The following is a 25,220-nucleotide window of genomic DNA, read 5'->3' as shown; positions in this document are numbered from 1 at the left end:
GAGATCCAAAATGATAGGAGAAGACAGGAGGGGGAGGGATGGAGCCAAGAGCTGGACAGGTGATAGGCAAAAGGGATACGAGAGGATCATGGGACAGGAGGTCCGGGAAGAAAGACAAGGAGGTGGTGGGGGGACCCAGAGGATGGGCAAGGGGTATATTCAGAGGGACAGAGGGAGAAAAAGGAGAGAGAGAGAGAGAAAGAATGTGTGTATAAAAATAAGTAACAGATGGGGTACGAGGGGGAGGTGGAGCATTAGCAGAAGTTAGAGAAGTCGATGTTCATGCCATCAGGTTGGAGGCTACCCAGACGGAATATAAGGTGTTGTTCCTCCAACCTGAATGTGGCTTCATCTTTACAGTAGAGGAGGCCGTGGATAGACATGTCAGAATGGGAATGGGATGTGGAATTAAAATGTGTGGCCACTGGGAGATCCTGCTTTCTCTGGCAGAGCGTAGGTGTTCAGCAAAACGATCTCCCAGTCTGCGTCGGGTCTCACCAATATATAGAAGGCCACATCGGGAGCACCGGACGCAGTATATCACCCCAGCCGACTCCCAGGTGAAGTGTTGCCTCACCTGGAAGGACTGTTTGGGGCCCTGAATGGTGGTAAGGGAGGAAGTGTAAGGGCATGTGTAGCACTTGTTCTGCTTACACGGATAAGTGCCAGGAGGGAGATCAGTGGGGAGGGATGGGGGGGATGAATGGACAAGGGAGTTGTGTAGGGAGCGATCCCTGTGGAATGCAGAGGGGGGGGAGGGAAAGATGTGCTTAGTGGTGGGATCCCGTTGGAGGTGGCGGAAGTTACGGAGAATAATATGTTCGACCCGGAGGCTGGTGGGGTGGTAGGTGAGGACCAGGGGAACCCTATTCCTTGTGGGGTGGCGGGAGGATGGAGTGAGAGCAGATGTACTTGAAATGGGGGAGATGCGTTTAAGAGCAGAGTTGATAGTGGAGGAAGGGAAGCCCCTTTCTTTAAAAAAGGAAGACATCTCCCTTGTCCTAGAATGAAAAGCCTCATCCTGAGAGCAGATGCGGCGGAGACGGAGGAATTGCAAGAAGGGGATGGCGTTTTTGCAAGAGACAGGGTGAGAAGAGGAATAGTCCAGATAGCTGTGAGAGTCAGTAGGCTTATAGTAGACATGATATCATGCAGTTTGTCCGTCCTTAAATGTCTATTCTGGGCCATTGTAGTGCTGATAGTCCAACAGTAACTCTAAAACGTATTGTTGGACAGCTAGATCCACAACATAATCCAACAATTCTACACTCTGAGTGAAGAAGCTCCCTCTCGTGTTTCCCATTAATATTTTAACTTTCACCCTTAACCAATGACCTTTAGTTCTAGCTTCACCCAACCTCAGTGGAAAAAAGCCTGCTAGTATCTATCCAATCGATACTCTCATAATTTGTATACCTCTATCAATCCTCTCCTCCTTCTCCTATTCCATAGGGAATAAAGAACAAACCTATTCAACCTTTCCCTATAGCTCAGATCCTCAATCACGGCAACATTCCTGTAAAACTTCTCTGTACTCTTTCAGTCTTATTGATACCTTTCTTGCAGACAGATGACCAGAACTTCAAACAATAGCACAAGAAAATTTGCAGATGCTGGAAATTCAAGCAACACACACAAAATGCTGGTGGAACGCAGCAGGCCAGGCAGCATCTATAGGAAGAGGTACAGTCGATGTTTCGGGCTGAGACCCTTCGTCAGGACTAACTGAAAGAAGAGATAGTAAGAGATTTGAAAGTGGGGGGGGGGGGAGGAGATCCAAAATGATAGGAGAAGACAAGCAGGGGAGGAATGAAGCTAAGAGCTGGAAAATTGATTGGCAAAAGGGATATGAGGCTGGAGAAGGGAGAGGATCATGGGACGGGAGGCCTAGGGAGAAAGAAAGGGGGAGGGGAGTCCAGAGGAAGATGGAGAGCAGGCAAGGAGTGATTGTGAGAGGGACAGAGAGAGAAAAAAGAGACAGGAAAAGGGCGGGGGGGGATAAATAAATAAATAAGTGATGGGATGAGAACGGAAGGAGGGGCATTAACGGAAGTTATAGAAATCAATGTTCATGCCATCAGGTTGGAGGCTACCCAGACGGAATATAAGGTGTTGTTCCTCCAACCTGAGTGTGGCTTCATCTTGACAGTAGAGGAGGCCATGGATTGACATATCAGAATGGGAACAGGACGTGGAATTAAAATGTGTGACCACTGGGAGATCCTGTTTTCTCTGGCAGACAGAGTGTAGGCGTTCAGCGAAGTGGTCTCCCAGTCTGTGTCGGGCCTCACCTATATATAGAAGATAGTAAGAGATATATAGAATCTCTTACTACCTCTTCTTTCAGTTAGTCCTGACAAAGGGTCTTGGCCTGAAACGTCAACTGTACTTCTTCCTATAGTTGCTGCCTGGCCTGCTGCGTTCCATCAGCATTTTGTGTGTGTTGCTTCAAACAATATTCTAAATTTGGTTTCACAAACGTCTTATAAAACTTCAACAGAACATCCCAACTCTGTTACTCAACACTTTGATATATGAAGGCCAAAAGCTCTCTTTATTACCCTGTCTACCTGTGATGTCACTTTCAAGGAAATACCTATCTGTATTCCCAGATCCCTCTGCTCTATCACACTTCTCATTGTCCTGCCGTTCACTATGCAGCTCCAGCCCTGCTTCATCCTCCCAGAGTGCAACACCACACACTTGTCTGCAGTAAATTCCATCTGCTGTTTTTCAACCAATTTTTCCAGCTGGTCAAGATCATGCTGCAAGCTTTTAAAGTCCTCACCATCTACTACACCCCTAATCTTGATGTCATCTCAAACTTGCTGAACCAGTTTACTACATTATCATCCAGATCAATGATATAGATGACAAACAACAATGGACTCACCACTAATCCCTGTCGCACACAGCTAATTAAAGGCCTCCAGTTAGAGAGGCAATTGTCTACTTCCTCACTCTCGCTTCTCCCACAAAGCTATTGTAAAATCAAATTTATTATGTTATCCTGAATGCCAAGCAACTGAACTTTCTTCACCAACTTCCATGAGACCATAAGAAATGGGAACAGAATTAGGCCATTCAGCCCATCGAGTCTGCTCCACCACTCCATCATGGCTGATCACGTATCCCATTCAATCCCATATGCCTACCATCTTGCCATATCCTTTGATGTCCTGACCGATCAGGAAATGATTAATTTCCACCTTAAATATACGCATGGACTTGGCCTCCACTGCAGTCTGTGGCAGAGCATTCCACAGATTCACCACTCTGGCTAAAAAAATTGCTCCTTACCTCTGTTCTAAAGGGTTTCCCCTCAATTTTGAGGCTGTGCCTTCTAGTTCTGGATAGCTCCACCACAGCAAACATCCTCTCCACATCCACTCTATCTAGTTCTTTCAACAGTCGGTAGGTTTCAATGGGCTTTTGGCCACCACCGAGCCAGCGAGACTGAAGTAAGGAAGTGATATCTGAGGGGACCCTGCTTCTTGCCTCGCCAAAGAGTGCCTCCCCTGTGGGGGCTCCAGACACCCCCCCCCCCCCCAGCACCCAGGTGGCAGCAACAACCACCACCGGGGGCTCTTAGACTTTGTTGTGTACTCTGAGGTTGCTGGGGATGGCTGAGCCCTCAGGTGGGGGCAGTGTGGCACATGGGGGGGGGGGTGGTCAACAGCTCACCCCAGCATTCCTGGCAGCCAGTGCAATTTATTGTTCTCGTTATAAAATGTGTTTGTGGGGTTATGCTGGGATGTTCAAGTTCATTTATTGTTACATTTTTGCTTGGGATATAGTTATTCACTTGCGTGTTTGTAGGTCACCCTGACTGTAACCAGAGTGTGTGATAATCACCTCCCCTGAGTGGGTTCTCTCCCTTAGTTATTGTGTCTGTCTTATCGCAATAAGAACAGCAGTTGAGTTAAATGAGCCAAATCATGGACCAAACTTTCACCACGATATAATCCCTTTAATATGATCATCCCTTTCTTGTTCCTCATTTCCACTCATATAGCATTAGTAGTCAAGCCCTGCACTCTGTTCTATTTGAGCACTGTCATGACATTTTCCCTGACTAATCATGCCACCCTTCCCCTTTAATATCTACCCCTCTATCATGGCGAAGACAACAGCACCCTGGAACACTGAGCTGCCCGTCCTGGCCCTCCTGCAACCAATGGGTGCAATATTATAATTCTGATCCATGTTCTAAGCTCATTCGCCTTACCTACAATACTCCCTGCATTGAAATGAATGCAACTGAGAACGTTCTTCCCACCATCACCAACTATTCAGTTCCTAACATGAGGAAATCTGCAGGTGCTGGAAATCAAAGCAATATAGACCAAATGCAGGAGCAACTCAGCAGGCCAGGCAGCATCTATGCAAAAGAGCAATCAGCCGGCTTTTTGGGCTGGAAAAAAAAGATGAGCAGCTAGACAGATCCTATATTTTTATGTAGGTTTAACATCATTTTTTTTTCACAACCACAACACTATCCACCTTTGTATTCTGGTCTCCATCCCCCTACAACTCTGACCTGATAGAGGTGTCTAAGGTGATGAGAGGCATTGATCATGCGAATAGCCAGAGGCTTTTTCCCAGGACTGAAATGGCTAACACAAAGGGGCACAGTTTTAGGGTGCTTGGAAGTAGCTACAGAGCGGATGTCAGAGTTAAGTTTTTAACACAGCGAGTGATGGGTGTGTGGAATGCATTGCTAGTGGTGGTGGTAGAGTCTTTTAAGAGACTCTTAGATAGGTACATGGAGCTTAGAAAAATAGAGGGCTATGCACTGGGGTAATTCTAGGCAGTTTCTAGAGTAGGTTACATGGTCGGCACATCATTGCGGGCCGAAGGGCTCGTAATGTGCTGTAGGTTTCTATGTTCTACGAACTCTAGTTTAAACCCAATTGAAGCGGCATAAATAAACCTTTCTGCAAAGATATTAGTCCCCCTCCAGTTCAGGTGCAAACCATCACATCTGTTCAAGTCCCACCTTTCCTGGAAGAGAGCCCAATGATCCAAAAATCTGAAGTCCTTCCTCCTGCACCATCTCCTTAGCCACATATTAAACTGTATTATCTTCCTATATGTAGCCACACTAGAACGTGGCATTGGTAGGAATCTTGAGATCACAGCCAGGAGGTCCTCTCCTTTAACTTAGGACCTAATTTCCTGAACTCGCTTTGCAGGACTCATCTCCTTTCCTGTCTATACCGCTAGTATCAATGTGGAGCACGACCTCTAGCTGCTCACCCTCCACTTAAGAATGCCATAAACTTGATTCGAGATATCCCCAATCCTGGCTCCAGAGAGGCAACATAACCATACAGGAAACCTGTTCTCTTCCGCAAAGCCTCCTATCTGTTCCCCTAACCAATGGATCTTCTGTAACTACTGCTCTCTCTTCTCCCGGCTCCCCTCTGAGTCATAGTGCCAAGCTCAGTGCTAGAGACATGACTGTTGTGTTTTCCTCTGCTAGGTCATCCCTGCCAAAGGTATCAAAAGTGCTATTGCTGTTACTGAGGGGAATGGCCACAGGGGTCCGTGCACTATCTGCTTGTCGCCTTTCCTTATGGTCAACCAGTTACCTATGTCCTGCACTTTGGGTGTAACTACCTTCCTGCATCTCCTGTCAATCAACCCTTCAGCTTCCCAAATCACCCGGAGTTCATCGAGCTCCAGCTGCAGTTCCTTAACACAGAACTATTAATTACACTGTAGGTGAAGTCTATGTTCAGAAGGTAGGAATGGAAATAGCAGAGATTACTATCATCTTGTTCGATCTTGGATGATGATGAAGAATGAAAAAAACAATGAAGTTCAATGCAAAAGACAGTCACAAAGAGCACCGTTAAAATACAGTATAAAGATCATTAGAATAAACACAATATTTTACTTGCCTAAAACACTGACACTTCAAACATGTGACGATTGAGTTGAAATTCAGTAGATGTGCCTCATTATCGCAGTGACATGCAGAGGCACTGATTAAAATAACTAATTTCCCTCTGGATGGAGCTAGCAGGTCTTTCATAACATTTTCACTAAAGTTACTTATTATAGCAGCGAGTGACAAGACAGGCACAAATATTAAACTGTTCCTCACCAGTAACTCTGAAATGGCAATTACGATGTTTTTACTTATCATGCTATATTGTAAGAAGTGCAATCATGCAACACGTTTATTTCTCCATCCTTATCATTTTTACTTCTCTATTTTTTCTGCATTATGCTGTCCTGATAAATTAAACAATATTTTCTGAAATAGCTATTCAGCAAAAGTTAGATTAAGATAGCCATCTTTGCTATAGTTATTTTACAATAGGAAAAAGAAACCCTTTAACATTTTTTTCTTTTCAACATTAATAATGCCAACACAACCTTATTTCAACTTGATGATATTTGGGAAATTATGTGAGTTTAGTCACACATCACATTAACGGTACAGCAGCTGCTTTGCCTGGTATGCACTCATCAGTAGCTGCCAGTAATAATCAAAGCTTCAGCTCTTTCATCATTAACACTCTCTGTGGTGTAAAATCAACTGCCATTTCCACCAAACCTGCAACAGCTTTTCATATCTGAAACGTAATTTCCTTATAATTTAATGGATCTCACCCTCCTATTCTGCACTCACCTGATAACTCAGTAGTCTTCTGTCACGTTTTCACTTCTAAGCAAGCCTTCAACAGATTCTCTCCGCCCTTGTTTTATCTATTATATTCACACAAGTTCTGCTTATTTTCAAAGAGGTCTAAAACCAGCAGGCATAAGGGGATTAAAGGGGTAATGAGGAAAACTATCCACCTGACAGGTCATAGAGTCACACAGCACTGAAGCAAACCATTTCATGCATTATGGGCATCTTGTTCTTTTATGCCCATTAATGTAAATCTCATTTAGACCATAAGCTTCCACGCCATCTATGTTTTAATAGTGGGAAATTGGAACACGCTCTAGAAAAACAAAAGGGACAGATCCCTCAACACATTTAAAAAGTACTCTGATGTATATATGAGGAACAGTAGCCTGTAGGGACATGGACAAAGTGAGACTTGGGATTAAACTGGGCAACTCTCTTTAGATGACTGTAGACATGGTGTACCAAACGGTTTCCCATTGTGCTGTGAATTTTCTGTGATTCTACTGTCATGTGATATTTTTGAACAAGCAGTTACTCCGTACATAAATGCAGTCACACTTATGATAGATATTGCACTTTTTGATTATCCATTACATTTGCCTGAGGTAACATCCCCATACTATTGTGTGCTGAAGTCAATGGAGTGCTTCCTCATTTCATTACTGTTTTCAGTGAGCAGATGAATCTTTCTTTCCCAAGGGTGTATTTGTTCAATTGGGCAAGGGAACAATGTTAGCGACTTTTCTAGCCATATATCTACCCATTTAGAAGGTGATTAATAGGTAGACATTTATGTAGACTTGTATATCCCTTTTTTATGAGTCAGTTTCCTTGTTTAATTTCAGTATGTTATTTTGACAAAGGTTTGATTACATTTAAAGTGTGTGCTATACAGATATAGATACAGAACAATACAGCCTTGGACAGGCCAGTTAGCCCTTGATATTGTGCTGATCTTGAAGCCAATCTATATTAAATGTCCACCTTCTGTGTATCATCTACAGTATATCCCTCCATTCCCTTCTTATTTTGTCTATCTAAAAGCCTTTTAAATTCTACCAAACTACTTGCTTCCACTCTGACCCCTCGTAACCTATTCCAGGCACCTTGCACTCTCTGCATAAAATGTTTGCCCACCTCTCCCTGACCTTAAAAGCATATCCTCTGGTGTCTGACAATTTTATCCCCGGGAAAAGATACAGACTGTTTGTCTGCCTTTAGAAAGGAGGAGGATGACCACTCCTCACTGTACATACACAGCCCCTCCATGGAGAGAGCTCGGAACATCAAGTTTCTGAGAGTGTGCATAACTGACAACCTCACTTGGTCCCTCAACACCACCCCTTTGGTCAAGAAAGCACAGTTGTGTCTCCACTTCCCGAGGAGATCGAGGTGAATGAGGCTGAGAAGTTCATCAGGATCTCTCTTCCACCCATCAGAGAAACTTAACAGGTGTGCCGCATACGCAAGGTATTTAGCATTGTCGATGGTCCCTTCCATCCGTCCAACAATCTCTTTGACCCCCTGCCATCAGGTAGGAGGTACTGCAGCGTTAATACAAGAACTGTCAGGATGGGAAGCAGCTTCTTTCCACCAGTCTGTAAGACTACTGAACACCCTGTTCAAAGGTTTCATCACATATGAAACATCAATAGCATTATGCTGTTTACTTTTTAAACTTATGTTGTAAATGCACCTTATTACTTATTACCTTACTTGTGGCAATACTACTTTCTTTGTTATGTGTGTGAGTTATATGTGCTGTGTTGTGCACCTTGGTCAGGAAAAACAAATTCATTTGGTGGTACGTATGTGTATGGTTGGATGACAATAAACTGCACTTGAACTTGAACTCTACCTTATTTATACCTCTCCCAATTAAAAAAAATCTGTGTCTGCTCTCCCCTCAACCTCTGACGCGATGGGGAGAACAACCTAAGTTCACTGATCACTGATCTCCTGGAATAACAGCTTCAGTCTTCTCTGGGCAACACAGTCTGTGCAATTCTCTCTAGATCCTTTGCATCTTTATCATCTGACAAGGACCTTATTAAATGCCTTCTAAAGTTCATGTAGATAAATTGTATAAGATACAGGAGCAGAATTAGGCCATTCAGCCTATTAAATCTGCTCCACCATACCATCATGGCTGATTTATTATCCCTCTCAACCCCATTCTCCTGCCTTCTTCCATAACCTTTGACATCCTGTCTAATCAACAACCTATTAACCTCCACTTTAAATACACACAATGACTTGGCCTCTACAGCCACCTATGGCAATGAAGTTCACAGATTCACTACCCTCTGGCTAAAAAATTCCCCCTCATCTCTCATCTTTGTTTTAAATGGATAACACTCTAATGAGGCTGTGCTGTCTGGTCCTAGACTCCCACTATAGGAAACATCCACTCTATCTCAGCCTTTCAATATTCTATATGTTTTAATGAGTACAGGCTGAGAGGCATCAACTGCTCCTCAGACATTAACCCTTTCATTCCCAGAATGATTCTTGTGAACATCCTTTGTATCCTCTCCAATGTCAGCACATCTTTTCCTAGATAAGGGGTCCAAAGTTGCTCACAATACTCCAATTGTGGTCTGACCAATCCCTTATAAAGCCTCAGCATCAAATCCTTGCTTTTATATTCTGGTCCTCTTGAAATTAATGTTAATCTTGCCTTCCTTACCACCGATTCCATCTGTAAGTTAACCTCTAAGGGATCCTGCACAAGGACTCCAAAGTTCCTTTTCACCTCTGATTTTTTGAATTTTCTCCCTCTTTAGGAAGTAGTCAATGACTGTTTTCTTTCTACCAAAGTGCATGACCATACACTTTCCCATACTATATTCCATCTGCCACTTCTTTGTCCATCTTCCCAATCTGTCTAAGCCCTTCTGCAGACCCCCTGCTTCCTCAACACTACCAGCCCCTCCACTGATCTTCGTATCATCTTCAAACCTGGCCACAAAGCCATCAAATCCATCGTCCAAATCATTGACATGTAACGTGAAAAGAATCGGTCTCAACACTGATCACTGTGGATCACCACTAGTCAGCGGCAGCCAAACAGAAAAGAAGCCTTTATTCCTAGCCTCTGCCTCCTGCCAGTCAGCCAATCCTCTGCCTTACTCTCATTAACCTACTTTTCCACCAGCACAAAACTTTCTTGAAGCCATGCTGACTGTCCCTAAGCAGCCATGACTTTCCAAATACGCACAAATCCCATTGCTCAGTATCCTCCCCAATAACTTCCCTATTTCTAACTAGAGTCTCACCAGCCTATAATCACCTGGATTATCCCTGTTTCCTTTCCTGAACTAAGGCACCTTTGCTACTTTCTAGTCCTCTGGGACCTTATCTGTTGCTAGTGAGGACACAAAGACCTTTGTTAAAGCCCCAGCAGTGTCCTCACTTGCTTCTTTCAATATTCTATGATATTAGCCATCAGGTCCTGCAGAATTTGTTTGTTCACTATTTGCCGTGCCATATGATGTAGGCGATCATGGCCTTTCCATGATCATGATGGTTCTTGGCATATTTTTCTACAGAAGTGTCTTTACAAGATGGGTGACCCCAGCCATTATCAATACTTCTCAGAGATTGTCTGCCTGGTGTCAGTGGTCACATAACCATGACTTGTGATCTGTACCAGCTGCTCGGATGACCATCCACCACCTGCTCCCGTGGCTTCAAGTGATGCTAACTGGGTGGGTGGGGGGGTTTAAGCAGGTGCTATACTTTGCCTAATGGTGACCTGCAGGTCAGTGGAAGGAAGGTTTACCTACACCTCCTTTGGTAGAGATGTACCTCTAACCCACTACCCAACCTGCAGAGTTACCCACCTTAATTTTCAAAAAATAAGTAACACACATTAAAAAGCAAACTATTCTGAATACTTGAAATCTGAAATAAAAGCAAAAACTTCTGGAAATATTTACTATATCAAGCAACAGATGTGAAGAGAAAGCTAAGTTTCAGGTCGATGATCTTGCATTAGATTCTTTCTGAGTTGTTGAGTATTATTGGTATTTTAGTTTTAATAACATAGGATGCAACCTTATTTGTATGCTTCAATGAGATCTGGTACAATAACCTTATCTCTACCAATGTATATAACCATCACTTTCACTGCATTCGCAAGTTAAAATTTCAGTTTTATTTGCCTACTGAAGTTTTAGAAATAGTTGTCTTGTAGGATTAGCATTGCTAGACAATAATCAATAAAATGCTGGAAATACTCAACAGGTCAGGCAGTATCTGTTGGGAAAAAAACAGGGTTAAGTTTTTGGGTTGATTTCCCAGGAACAATAACTGGAAGATGAAGGAAACTGCAGCTCCTATTTCTTGGTGAGCAACAGTAGTAAGATCTCATTCACTGTATTTAGCACTGAGAAGCAAAATGTTTACTTACACTTAAAAATGATAGTTAATGTTTATTGTGTTGTATATCGATGATGAAATCGGTTTTTAGTCCATTTGTCCACTTGCTTTATAATATTGCCAGTACGGCTGTTCAGTATTTATTGTAACAATGTGAGTAGTCACTAAAAAGGGAAGTCTTGCCTGCTCACTGATTTGACAGACTCTGATTGATGGTAGCCTTTCCTAGGACTTATGCAAAACTTCTGATCAAGCATCATTCACCCAAGACCCAAATGACCACTGAGAATGACTTCTGGTCCATGAATGTTTCAATTTTAAAATGACTATCCACTTAGTGAAACATCTCCAATGCCTTGGCATGATATCATATACTTGTTCCTTAATTGGCTGTTCTAGTTGTGCTCGAATTATAGCCATTTGTGAAGTAGTTTCAGACATTTAATAATAATAGTCTGATATAAATACAAGTAATTGTTGTACAGCAAATGTGTAAATTCAAGAAAATAATTCACATGATATTAAGTACATTTATGATAATTACATTAACTCAACACTTCAAAGAAGTACTCCTGCCTGGTTGGATAAACAGCAGGCTCAGCTTCAATGCTGAGCAATGTCAAAAATAACTAAAACAGGTTGTAATGCTGAGTAGTACAAAACATATTCCAGTAGGAGTGATAAGGAGAATCAACAGCTAAGAACACAATAAATTATCCTTTCCTTCTACTTCCGCACCATCTAGTTGAAGGATTATGACCGTCTTGTTGCCGTGCTCTCATGAGTAATATATACAAAATGCTGGAGGAACTCAGCTGGTCAGGCAACATCTAGGGAAAGGAGTAAACAGTCAATCTTTCGGGCTGAGACCCCTCATCAGGACATTATAAAGGATCTTGGCCTGAAACATTGACTATTTAATTGTTTCCAAAGATGCTGTCTGACCCGCTGAGTTCCTCCAGCATGTTGTGTGTGTTACTACTGATGTCTAGCATCTGTAAAATCTCTTGAGTTCATGCAGTGTTCTCCTAACACTTTGATCCTTACCTTTGTAACTTGTCACACCAGGTGCAGTTAAACCCAATCTGTGCATTGACACAGGCAAAGCAGCTTCTCAACTGGAGGCAAGCTGGAGATGGGGAAAAAATTAGGGTAGTTGTTTAAAATCTCAAAAGAATGGAAATACTGTAACTTAGTATTATTGTTAAAATCTAACATGGTGATTAAACTGAAAGATCTCTTATTATGAATGACCAAGATTATGATTGTGAATCAGAATCAGGCTCATATTGTGAAATTTGTTGTTTTATGACAATAGTACAGTGCAGAACATAAAAATACTGTAAGTCACTGTAAAAAAAATAAATAGGTTAATGCACTGTTCAGAAATCTGATGGTGGAGAAGAAGCTGCTCCTAAAATGCTAAATATGCATCTTCAAGTTCCTCTACCTCTTCCCTGATGGCAATAATGAGAAGATGGCATATCCTGGATGGTGAGGGTCCTTAAGGAGAGATGCCATCTTCTTGAGGCACATCTTTTTGAAGATGTCTTCAATGGTGGGGAAGCTTAGCTTGTGTCTGGGATGGAGATGGCAGAGTCTACAATCCTCTGAGTCTCTTTCAATCCTGTGGATTAAGGTCTTTATACCAGGTGTTGACGCAACCAGAGAGAATGCTGGTGTCATCATTGAGTCAGTGAAGGTAACTTAAATCATTTTAACTAGATGTGTTCAAAGCAGTCTTACAGTTCATTACTTGAACTTCAGTACAAGAATATAAGAAAAAGGTCACTCATCACCACCTACCTATTTTCCCCACAGCCTTTGATTCCCCTACAATGCAAATATCGATCTAACTCTGTCCTAACGAGGTAGCCTCTATTGCTTGGCTGAGGTAGAGATGTTCACAGATTCACTACTCTCTGGAAAAAGCAGTTCCTCCTCATCTCCATCCTAAATCTACTTCTCCCAATTTTGAGGCTAAATGCCCTAGTTCTCATCTCACGTTCCAGTAGGAACAACTTCCCTGCCTCCATCTTATCTGTCCCTTTCATACTTATATATGTTTCTATAAGATCTCCTCATACTCTTCTGAATTCCAGTGAGCATAGTCACAGGCAACTAATTCTCTCTTTCCTTATGGGCAAACCCCATCCTCTCTGGAATCAACCTGGTGAATATCATTTGCACTGCCTCCAAAGCCGGTGTTCCTTTTACTCGAGTAAGCAGACCAGAGGTGCATGCTGTACTTCAGGTGCTTCCTCATCGGTACCCTGTTCAGTTGCAGCATAATCTCCCTGCTCTTAAATTCTATCCCTCTACCAATTAAGGCGAACATTCCATTTGTCTTCTTGATAGCAATGTTGTACCAACAAACCAACCCTTTGGAATCCATGCCTAGCTTTCCAAAGTCTATTTCTATAGCAACATGCTGCAATCTTTCACCATTTAAATGAACAGTCTCGGCCCGCAATGTTGACTGTTTACTCTTCTGTGCTGCCTGGCCTGCTGAGTTCCTCCAGCATTTTGTGTGTGTGTTGCTTTGGATTTCTAGCATCTGCAGACTTCTCATGATTAAGACCATGTAAGCTTTTTTTTTGTTGTCTGTAAATCCTGAGCCCTTAACTTAGTGTAGTTAGGGTGGTGGAAAGCTCCTCCTGTAAGATGTGGGATCTCAGGTTATCTAAAGCCTCTCCGATGACTTAACTCGCAGGTGTACACCTGACTTCAGCTTCTGATTGATCAGGTCAAGGACTTGGAGCCGTTGCTGGATGTACTCAGGACCATCTGAGAGGCTGAAAACCCCACAGGTGGGCTTCAGGTAGTAGATGGGTTGTCACCAATCAATGCAGAGTTTCCCTGTGGTCATTCCCCTGAGCAACACGTATACCCCTTTAGATACTGTTGGGGAGGTAATCTATCATGGCACAGCAGCAGCAGCCGGGCCAGAAGCACCGTGGCGGGCTCTGAGGCTCAGCAGGGAATGGTAAAGTCAGGCAGAGTGGTAGTGAGAAGGGACGATAGTTAGGGGCACAGACAGGAGATGCTGTGGCTGTGACAGAGAAGACAAGATGGTGTGTTGCCTCCTAGGTGCTAGGGTCCAGGATGTCTCAGAGTGGAAACAGGGAAGAGGTCCTGCGCAGTGAGTACAGGGAGTTAGGTAATAAGCCTAGCTTGGAGCAGGACCTCCAGGTTAGTCATCTCTGGATTAGTCCCATTGCCATGTGCTAGTCAGCGTAGGAAGTGGATGATAGTACAGATGAATGAGTGGTTGGGGAACTAGTACAAGGGGAAAATTTTTGTATTCTTTGATTATTGGAGCTTATTCTGGGGCAGGGAAGACTTGTGCAAGAGGGACGGGTTGCAACTGAACTGGAGGAGAACCACTATACAGGCTGACAAATTCACTAGTGCTACTGAGGAGGTTTAAACTGGTTTGTCAGGTAATGGGAACCAGAACACGAGGTCAGAAAGTGGAGGGATGGAGAAGAAGGTAGACATCAGGTCCAGTATAAACACGCAGGAGCAAAGTAATAGATATGATGGGACTAATAGTTTGAAGTATCTGTATTTTATTATATAGGCAAAGGTACTGAATTTAGAGCATATCACTAGATGGAACTATGATGCTGTGGTCATTACAGAGACTTGGTTGAGAGGGGGACAGGAATGAATGTTAAATTTTCCAGGGTTTCGATGTTTTAGAAAAGGTGGAGAAGGTGGTAAAAGGCAGAGGGGGAAGGTGCACTACTAATCAGAGACAATATCCCGACTGTACTCATAGGGACATAATGGATGGCTTGTCCATTGAGTATATATGGGTAGAACTCAAAACTAGAAAAGGTACAATGATGGGATTGTACTACAGGACCTTCATTAGCCACTGGGACATTACAGAACTGATAGGCAGCAGATTAAAGAAAGGTGTAAGAACAATAGTTTTGTTGTCATGGGGACTTCAACTTCACTAATATAAATTGGGACCTTCTTTGTGTAAGAGGTTTAGATGGGGCAAGAATCATTTGGTGCATCCAGGAGGGTTTCTTAACTCAATATGTACAGTAGATACAGAGGGGCTGTACTTGGGTAATGAGCCTGGCCAATTGACCAACCTTTCAGTAGTTGAATGGTTAGGGGACAGTGACCATATCTCATTACGTATTATGCTAGCTCTAGACAAGTATGGACCTTGCATGAGAGTATTAAACTGGTACAGGGCAAACAATGACAGCAAATGAAGGAAGGACAAATGCAAGGTAAGACAACTGTGAATGTCAAGAAAGGTGGTGAACTTAGTTAAGTGTAAAAAGGTAAAGTATGGATGTTAGAATCAAACAGAGCCCTTGAGGATTATAAAGAAACCAGTAAAGAATGCCGGAAGAGAACTAGGAAAGCCAGAAGGGGTTATGAAAAGTCCTTGGCAAGTAGGATTAAAGAGAATCCCAAGGCATTCGATGCATACATCAGGAGTAAGAGGATACCTAGGGAGGTGGTAGGACCACTTATGGTTAAAGGGGGGAAATATCTGCTTTGATGCAGAGGATGCGGGTGAGATCCTTACTGAGGACTTCACATCTGGATTTACCAAAGAGAAGGACATGGAGGATGGGGAGATGCGTGCTAAGCATATTAACATGCTCAGGCATTTTGAAGTAAAGGAAGATGTAATGATGGGTCTCAGAGAGTATTAAGGTGGATAGATCTCCAGAACCTGTCAGGATATACCCCGGGTTATTGAAGAAGGCAAGACAAGAGATTGTGGGTGCCTTGTTCAATACCTTTGTGTTCTCTTTAGCCACAGGCGAGATCCCAGAGGACTGGCACATAGCTAATGTTCTCCCATTATTAAAGAAGGAACCAGGAATAATCCTGTAAGCTATAGAACAGTGAATCTTACATCAGTGCTAGGGAAGTTACTGTAGTGAATTCTTGTTTTTACTTAGAGAATCAGAGCAAAATAGGCCCTTCAGGCTCTTTGAGCCACACTGCCAATTCTGTGTACTGTGGTAGGAAATGGGAGCACCCTGTGAATATCTACCCATTCCACTGGGAGAAAGTATAGACTCCTTACAGCTGACGTGGGAATTCAACTCCAAATGCTGCCATCTTGAGCTGTAATAGCATTGACCTAACTGCTACACTACCACTTAGGGAGATGACTTACAAGCATTTATTAAACCGTGGCTAATTAGGATAATTGGCATAAGGCAAGTCATGTCTTACTAGCTTGATTGAGGTTTTTGATGAGGGTAAAAGGGTAATTAAAGAAGGTAAAGCAGTGGATGTTCTTTACATGGATTTTAGAAATGCATTTGACAAGGTCTCCCATGGGAGTCCAGTAGCATAAGATACATGGGATCCATGATGAATTTTCCATTTGGATTCAGAAGTGGCTTGCCCATTGAAATCCGAGGGTAGGCACCAAAGGGACTTATTCTAGCTGGAGGCCTGCAATTAGTGGCGATCTACAGGGATCTGTACTGGGACCTCTGCTGTTTGTGATGTACATAAACGACCTGGATGAAAATGTAAATGAGGGGGTTAGTGAGTTTGCAGATGATGCAAAGACTGGTGGTGTTGTGGATAGTGTAGATGCCTGGCAAAGAATACAGCGGGATATTTATTCATTTAGCAACAGAGGGTGGAGTAGGCCCTTCCAGCTCTTTGAACCACGCCACCCCAGCAACCCCCCGACAAATTCAATAACCCTAACCTAATCACGGAACAATTTACAATGACCAATTAACCCACCCGGTATGCCTTTGGACTATGGGTGGAAACCCGGAGGACTTGGAGAAAACCTGCGAATTTCATGGGGAGCGTGTACGGAGACTCCTTATAGAATGGCACCAGAATTGAACTTTGAACTCCAAAACAACAGAACTGTAGTAGTGTCACGATAACCCCCACACTACCATGGTGCCCAGAGATTATAGATATTCAGATAGATATAGATCAGTTGCAGATATAAGTGTAAAAATGGCAGATGGTGCTTAACTTAGCCAAATGTGAAATGTTGCACCTTGGTAGGTCAAATATAAAGAGAGTGTACGTTGTTAAGGGCGAGCTTCTTAACAGATGTTGATGAGCAGAGAGATCTTGGGCTCCAAGTTCATAGGTCCCTGAAATGGGTACACAGGTGGTTAAGAAGGCATTTGGCATGCCTGCTTTTATTCGTGGAGGCATTGAGGTCCAAGGTCAGCAAGCTGTGTTGTAGCTTTATAAAACTCAAGTTAGGCCGCATCTGGAATATTACGTACCATTCTGATTGCCACATTGTAGGACAAATGTCAAGGCTTTAGAGATGGTGCAGAAGAGGTTTACCACAATACTGCCTGGATTAGAGGGCATGTGCTATAATGAGAGGTTGGACAAACTTGGGTTGCCTTCTCTGGAACAGCGAAGGCTGAGAGAGATTGGATAAAGGTTTGTAAGATTATGAGAGGCATAGATAGACAGACAATACCTTTTATCCAGGCTTGAAATGTCTAGTACCAGAGGACATGCACTGAAGGTGAGAAGAGGTAATTTCAACAGACATGTGAGGGGCAAAGTTTTTACCCAGAGAGTGGTGGTACAGTGATAGAGGCAGATATATTAGGGGCCTTTAAGAGACATTTAGATGGGTAAGGAAACAGAGGGATATGTGCATTATATAGGCATAAGGAATTAGTTTATTTTGATCACTAATTTAATTGGTTTGGCCCAATATTCTGGGCCAAAGGGTCTGTTCCTGGGCTGTACCATTCAATATTCTATAATTTATCACCAAGAAAATGGGGTTTGGAAAGCACAACAAATCCTCCATTACATATCACCTAGGTATGAACATGGGTATTGTGGTGGCACAGCATTTAAATTACTAGACTAGCAATCTGGAGGCTTGGTCTAACAATCTGAACACTTGATTTCAAATTCCATTTATGACAGATGCCAAATTTCAATTCAGATTAATCTTGAATTAGAATGAACACCGACACAATAATTCCTCTTGGTACTGCTGACCATAAAACCACTATTGTAAAAAACGCAAACACGAGGAATTCTGCAGATGCTGGAAATTCAAGCAACACACATTGAAGTTACTGGTGAACGCAGCAGGCCAGGCAGCATCCCTAGGAAGAGGTACAGTCGACGTTTCGGGCTGAGACCCTTCGTCAGGACTAACTGAAGGAAGAGCTAGTAAGAGATTTGAAAGTGGGAGGGGGAGGGGGAGATCCAAAATGATAGGAGAAGACAGGAAGGGGAGGGATGGAGCCAAGAGTTGGACAATAGATTGGTAAAAGGGATATGAGAGGATCATGGGACAGGAGGCCCAGGGAGAAGGAAAAGGGGGAGGGGGGGGAAAAACCCAGAGGATGGGCAAGGGGTATAGTCAGAGGGACAGAGGGAGAAAAAGGAGAGAGAGAGAAAGAATGTGTGTATATAAATAAATAACGGATGGGGTACGAGGGGGAGGTGGGGCTTTAGCAGAAGTTTGCGAAATCAATGTTCATGCCATCAGGTTGGAGGCTACCCAGACGGAATATAAGGTGTTGTTCCTCCAACCTGAGTGTGGCTTCATCTTTACAGTAGAGGAGGCCGTAGGTAGACATATCAGAATAGGAATGGGATGTGGAATTAAAATGTGTGGCCACTGGGAGATCCTGCTTTCTCTGGCAGAGCGTAGGTGTTCAGCAAAACGATCTCCCAGTCTGCGTCGGGTCTCACCAATATATAGAAGGCCACATCGGGAGCACCGGACGCAGTATATCACCCCAGCCGACTCCCAGGTGAAGTGTCGCCTCACCTGGAAGGACTGTTTGGGGCCCTGAATGGTGGTAAGGGAGGAAGTGTAAGGGCATGTATAGCACTTGTTCCGCTTACAATTATAAGTGCCAGGAGGGAGATCAGTGGGGAAGGTGGGGAGGGGGGGACGACTGGACAAAGGAGTCGCGTAGGGAGCGATCTCTGCGGAAAGCAGGGAGAGGGTGGGAGGGAAAGATGTGCTTAGCGGTGGGATCCCGTTGGAGGTGGCGGAAGTTACAGAGAATAATATGTTGGACCCGGAGGCTGGTGGGGTAGTAGGTGAGGATCAGGGGAACCCTATTCCTAGTGGGGTGGCAGGAGGTTGGAGTGAGAGCAGATTGTAAAAAACCTCTGGTTCACTAATGTCTGCTGCCCTTACTGGGATTGCAGCCCTAGTACAAGTGAATAGCCTTTCATGAGCTGGTCGGTCACTAAGTAGTGGGTCAACCTATTCTTAATGGGCATTTAAGGACAGGCAATAAATAGTGGCCTCTCCAGTGATGTGTAGACTCTGAAAATTGAAAGAATATATAACAAAAAATGCCAATCGATCTGGGCATGATTGGGTCAAAATCCTGAAACTTCCCCTTAAGTAAGTGTATGAAAGCTATTGAAAGAATAATTGAAGCACTTTGAGTCTACCAACAGAAGTGTAAATGGATGTTCCCCCCATAATGCACATTGCAAGCACAGGAGGAAACCTGACATTTTGCTTTTTGCTCCCATGATGCTTGGAATATGGACGTTTCCACAGCACATTGAATCAAAAGATGACTGATAAATTACTACTTACTGGCAAGTGGAATAATTTCAATTGCAGACATGTTAGTGACCTTTGACATCTTAAGTTCAACTCGGTGGTATTCATAAATTGTTCTTCTGCGAACATCTGCAAGAAAGGTCATTCTATTGAACAGTTATACTTTTGTATTGTCCTGTTTAACTTGTTTTTAACTATGAGCTTTATATCATTTAATTTTAGCATCTCGTAATTTAGAAACATTTGAAAAAAACCATGTATATTTAATGTTTCACCTTGTATCCAGTGAAACATGAAATATTATTACAGAAATAAACCCAATCAGATGAGAAGGAATAAAAGATGGCTTTCTTAAAAATGTCATCACCCTTTTGTAATATTCCAAAGCATTTTACAGCCAATGAAGTATTTCTGAAATGTAGTGTGTGTTCTCATGTTATGCTGGTTAATTCATACACAGCAAGCTCCCACAGAAAGAACAGTGATAATAAACCAATAATCTCTCATTTTTCATAATTTTTAACATTTGTCAGATAACTCTCCAATTCTTTTCCAAATAGTGCATTTGAATCTTTTATGATCACCTAAAAGTACAGATGACACTTCAGTTTTACTCCTTAAGTTCTACACAATAGTATCATAGGTCTCTGTGGAATGTAATAACAGACACAAGAACCATGCCTGATATTTGCATAGATCACTTCACTCTAAAAATTAAAATATGCAGCAGTTAATACAGAGCACCCCTGTGGCGATTTCCCTTGATAATAACTATACCATTCTGAATACTGTTGTGGGAGATAACCTCCCAGGGGAATGCCATGGAGAGCGGGTTACTGGTTCTGAACATAGGTCTGTGGTGCAGATGGGAAAGAAGGAGAGAAGGAGAAAAGGGGAGCGGTAGTGATAGGTGACTCAGTAGTCAGAGGAACAGACAGGAGATTCTGTGGACGTGAACACGACAACTGAATGCTATGTTGCCTCTCATGTACCAGGGTTGGGACTGTCTCAGCTCATGTTAGAGGGGGAGGGAGAGCTGCCAGATATCTTGGTACATGTTGGCACCAATGACAAAGGAAAGAAAAGCAAAGAGGACCAGAAGACAGAGTTTAGAGAGCTAGGCAGGAAGCTGAGAAACAGGACCTCGAGGATAGTAATTTCTGGATTGATACCTGTGCCATACGCCATTGAGGGTAGAAACAGTATGATTTGGCAGATGAATGCATGGTGAGAAGCTGGTGCCGGGGGCAAGGCTTCAGGTTCTTAGATCATTGGGATCTGATCTTGGGGAAGCATGAGCTGTACAAAAGGGACGGGTTGCACCTGATCTCAAGAGGGACCAATATTCTCATGGGCAGGTTTGTTAACGCTGTTGGGGAGGGTTTAAACTAATTTGGCAGGGAGTGGAAACTGGATCGAAGGGACTCAGGATAGGACCGATGGTAAAAAGCAAACATAGGGTGCAGTCAGTCTGTCAGGAAGGGCAGGCAGATAATAGGAGAAAATTACAGCCAACAGACTGAGTATCAGTGCATTAGGCATGCGGAATCAAAAAGGATAGCAAGTGGAGTACTTAAAGAGTTATATCTCAATGCATGGAGTATAAGAAGGTGGATGATCTTGTTGCACTATTACAAATCATCAGGTATGATGTTGTGGCCATCACAGAAATCCTGGCTGAAGTTTGGTTGTAATTGGGAGCTGAAGGTCCAAAGTTACTCATTATATTAGGGGATAGAAAGGAAGGCAGATGGGGTGGCATGGCTCTGCTGGTAAAGAATGGCATCAAATCAGTAGGAAGATGTGACATAGGATCGGAAGATGTTGAATCCTTATGGGTTAAGTTGAGAAACTGCAAAGGTAAAAGGACCCTGATGCCAGTTATATACAGGTCTCCTAACTGTAACTGGGATGTGGACCACAAATAACAATGGGAAACAGAAAAGCCGTGTCAAAAGGGCAATGTTATGATAGTCATGGGAGATTTCAACATGCAGGTCGACTGGGAAAATTTGGTTGTTAGTGGATCTCAAGAGAGAGAGTTTGTTGAATGCCTACTAATTAAAGCAGTTTGTCGTTGAGCCTATCAGGGGATCAGCTATATTGGATTGGGTGCTAGGTAATGAACCAGAGGTGATTAGGGAGCTTAAGGTAAAAGAGACCTTAAAAGGCAGTAATCACAATATGATTGAGTTCAACATTAAACCTGATAGGGAGAAAGTAAAGTTTTACGTAGCAGTATTTCAGTTTGAAGTAAATTAAATTACAGTGTGATGAGACAGGAGTTGGCCAAAGTAAAGGTCGTGCCTTGCGAGCCTGATTGAATTTTTTGAGGATGTGACTAAACACGTTGATGAAGGTAGAGCAGTAGATGTAGTGTATATGGATTTCAGCAAGGCATTTGATAAGGTACCCCATGCAAGGCTTATAGAAAAAGTAAGGAGGCATGGGATCCATGGGTCCTTGCTTTGTGGATCCAGAATTGAAATGGTGCAGAGGAGATTTACAAGGATGTTGCATGGATTGGGGAGCATGCCTTATGAGAATAGGTTGAGTGAACTCGGCCTTTTCTCCTTGGAGCGATGGAGGATGAGAGGTGACCTGATAGAGGTGTACAAGATAATGAGACGCATTGATCGTGTGGATAGTCAGAGACCTTTTCCCAGGGCTGAAATGGCTAGCACGAGAGGGCATAGTTTTAAGATGCTTGTAAGTTGGTATGGAGGAGATGTCAGGGGTAAGTTTTTTTACGCAGAGAGTGGTGAGTGAGTGGAATGGGCTGAAAGCGGCGGCGATGGAGGTGGAAACGATAGGGTCTTTTACGAGACTCCTGGATGGATACATGGAGCTTAGAAAAATAGTGGGTTATGGGTAAGCCTAGGTAGTTCTAAGCTAAGGACATGCTCGGCACAGCTTTGTGGGCCGAAGGGCCTGTATTGTGCTGTAGGCTTTCTATGTTTCTATCTGAGATGCAAAGGGACTTGGGCGGCTTTGTTCAGAACACCTAAAGTTTAACTTGCAGGTAAAGTCAGTTGAGCAGAAGGCAAATGCAGTGTTAGCATTCTTTCAAGAGATCTAGAATACAAGAGCAGGGATGTGATGTTGAGGCTTTATAAGTTACTGGTGGGGCCTCACCTTGAGTATTGTGAACAGTTTTGGAATCCTCATCTTAGAAAAGATGTGCTGGCATTGGTAAGGATTCAGAGAAGGTTCACAAGGATGATTCTGGGGTCTGACCAGGGTCCTATATAGCTACAACCTTATCTCTCAACTCTTACACTCAATCCCACGGTTGACGAAGGCCAATGCACCGCATTCCTTCTTAACCACAGAGTCAAGCTGCACAGCAGCTTTGAGTGTCCTATGGACTCAGACCCCAAGTTCCCTCTGATACTCCACATTGCCAAGAATCTTACCATTAATACTATGTTCTGCCATCATATTTGACCTACTAAAATGAACCACCTCATTTGAGTTGAACTCCATCTGACACTTCTCAGCCCAGTTTTGCATCCTATCGATGTCCCGCTGTAACCTCTGACAGCCCTCCATGCTATCCACAACACCCCAACCTTTGTGTTAAATTCCACAGCTCTTTCACATCTAATTACAATGAAATCTTGCATTCCATAACGGAACTCAATGAATCTTACATTTATTCGATATCCCCAATAAAATGCAAACAAATTTGCTGTTTTCTTGTAAATTTCCAATTTGGAAATGTTGTTGTCATGAAGGTTCTTTGAAAGTTAAGAATGAGGTCCATATCTTATGGTTCCAGCTGTCTTACTTGATGTACATCATAGTACTGATCAGACAGGGCCAGCCTGCACTAGCAAGCAAGGAGAGAAGTAACAAAGGAATTGTAACTCTGACTATAATTGTAGCAAAAGGAAGCTGAACACACACTTCCCTCTTATAATGCATAACTGGTTGGACTAACCTCATGTAAGAAGTCTGTGAGCAGTGACTGATTTCACATTTGAGCTTTGCAGGCAAAGAAGGTACAGAAATATTAAACTAAATATACCACAAGTCACTGAAAGTCTACAAACAGGTGATAATATAAAAATAATAAGTAATCAGAAAGAAAGCTAAAACCGCAAAGAAAAGCACATTAAAAGCAACCTCGACCCCCAACCCAACATCCCATTCATCTTTTAGTGAAGGGTTGCCGTTAACCCTACTATAAATAACTCCAATCTATCGTTACATGACTAACTGTTTATTTTGGATGTGTGAAGGTTGGAAATAAGGAGCACAATGTGTGAGTTGCTGTATACACAAGGCCGAAAGGAATAGAAGGTCACACGAGAAAGGGTGGGAAGTGACATTAGAACACGGTCCTCTTTGCAATGTACAGTTCTTATTAAAAGTAGTCACACCCCTTGGAAGTTTTGATGTTTTATTGTTTTACAACATTGAATCACAGTGGGTTTAATTTGGCTTTTTTGACACTGATCAACAGAAAAAGACACTTTTGTGTCAAAGCGAAAATAGATCTCTACAAAGTGATCTAAATTAATTACAAATATAGAACACAAAATAATTAATTGCAGACATATTCAACCACCCCACCTCTTAAATGAGGCACCAAATCATCACTGGTGCCACCAATTGCTTTTAGAAGTCACATAATTAATTAAATGGGTATCTGTTTTTGGAGATCTGTGTGCAGTCAAGGTGTTTCAATTGATTTTAGTAAAAATACTCCTGTATCTGGAAGACCCAACTGCTGGTGAATCACTATCCTAGCAAAAACTACACCATGAAGACAAATTAACACTCCAAGCAACTCTGCGAGAAGGTTATTGAAAAGCACACGTCAGGAGATGGATACAACAAAATTTCCAAGTCACTGAATATCCCTTGTAGTACAGTTAAGTCAATCATCGAGAAATGGAAAGAATATGGCACAGAAGTAAATCCGCCTAGAGCAGGCCATCCTCAATAACTGAGAGACTGTGTAAGAACGGGACTAGTGAGGGAGGCCACCAAGAGACCTATGACCACTCTGGAGGAGTTACAAGCTTCAATGGCTGAGATGGGAGAGACCGTGCAGACAACAATTGTTGCCCTGGTGCATCAGCAGTTGCAGATTTATGGGAGAGTGGCAAAGAGAAAGCCAGTGTTGAAAAAAACTCTCAGGAATTCTTGGCTAGAGTTTGCCAGAAGACTCTGAAGTCAGCTGGAAGAAGGTTCTATGGTCTGATGAAACCAAAATTGTGCTTTTTGACCATCAGATTAAACACTTTGTTTGGTGTAAGCCAAACACCACATATCAACCAATTTCCCCTGGAATCAATAAAGTATGACTATGACTATGACTATCATCAAAATCACACCTTCACTGCCATGAGCATGGTGGTGGCTGCATCATGCTATGGGGATGCTTCACTGCAGCAGGCCCTGGAAGGCTTGTAAAGGTAAGACCGTAAGACTATAAGACAAAGGAGCAGAAATAGGCTGTTCAGCCCATCGAACCTGTTCAGCCATTCCATCATGGCTAATCCTGGATCCCACTCAACCCCATACACCTGTCTTCTCGCTATATCCTTTGAAGCCCTCACCGATCAGGAAACGATCAACTTCTGCCTTAAATATATGTACGGACTTGGCCTCCACCGCAGTCTGTGGCAC

The 25,220-nt window shown here is 42.9% G+C and overlaps 1 protein-coding gene across 1 annotated transcript in view; it reads right to left on the bottom strand.

Annotated features, from left to right (window-relative positions):
* Positions 1-25,220, bottom strand: part of plxdc2b (plexin domain containing 2b) — a 486,039-nt gene that overhangs the window by 100,892 nt on the left and 359,927 nt on the right. The window contains exons 8-9 of the mRNA XM_072253801.1: positions 19,614-19,709; positions 12,080-12,161 (exon numbers count right to left, since the gene is read on the bottom strand). Coding sequence (XP_072109902.1) covers positions 12,080-12,161; positions 19,614-19,709 — 178 coding nt within the window. The remainder of the gene's footprint in view (positions 1-12,079; positions 12,162-19,613; positions 19,710-25,220) is intronic.

Source organism: Mobula birostris, chromosome 3, assembly GCF_030028105.1.
Source record: "Mobula birostris isolate sMobBir1 chromosome 3, sMobBir1.hap1, whole genome shotgun sequence".
Taxonomy (NCBI): domain Eukaryota; kingdom Metazoa; phylum Chordata; class Chondrichthyes; order Myliobatiformes; family Myliobatidae; genus Mobula; species Mobula birostris.
The sequence above is the reverse complement of the archived record's forward strand: the minus strand, read 5'-3'. Positions and strand labels throughout refer to the sequence as shown.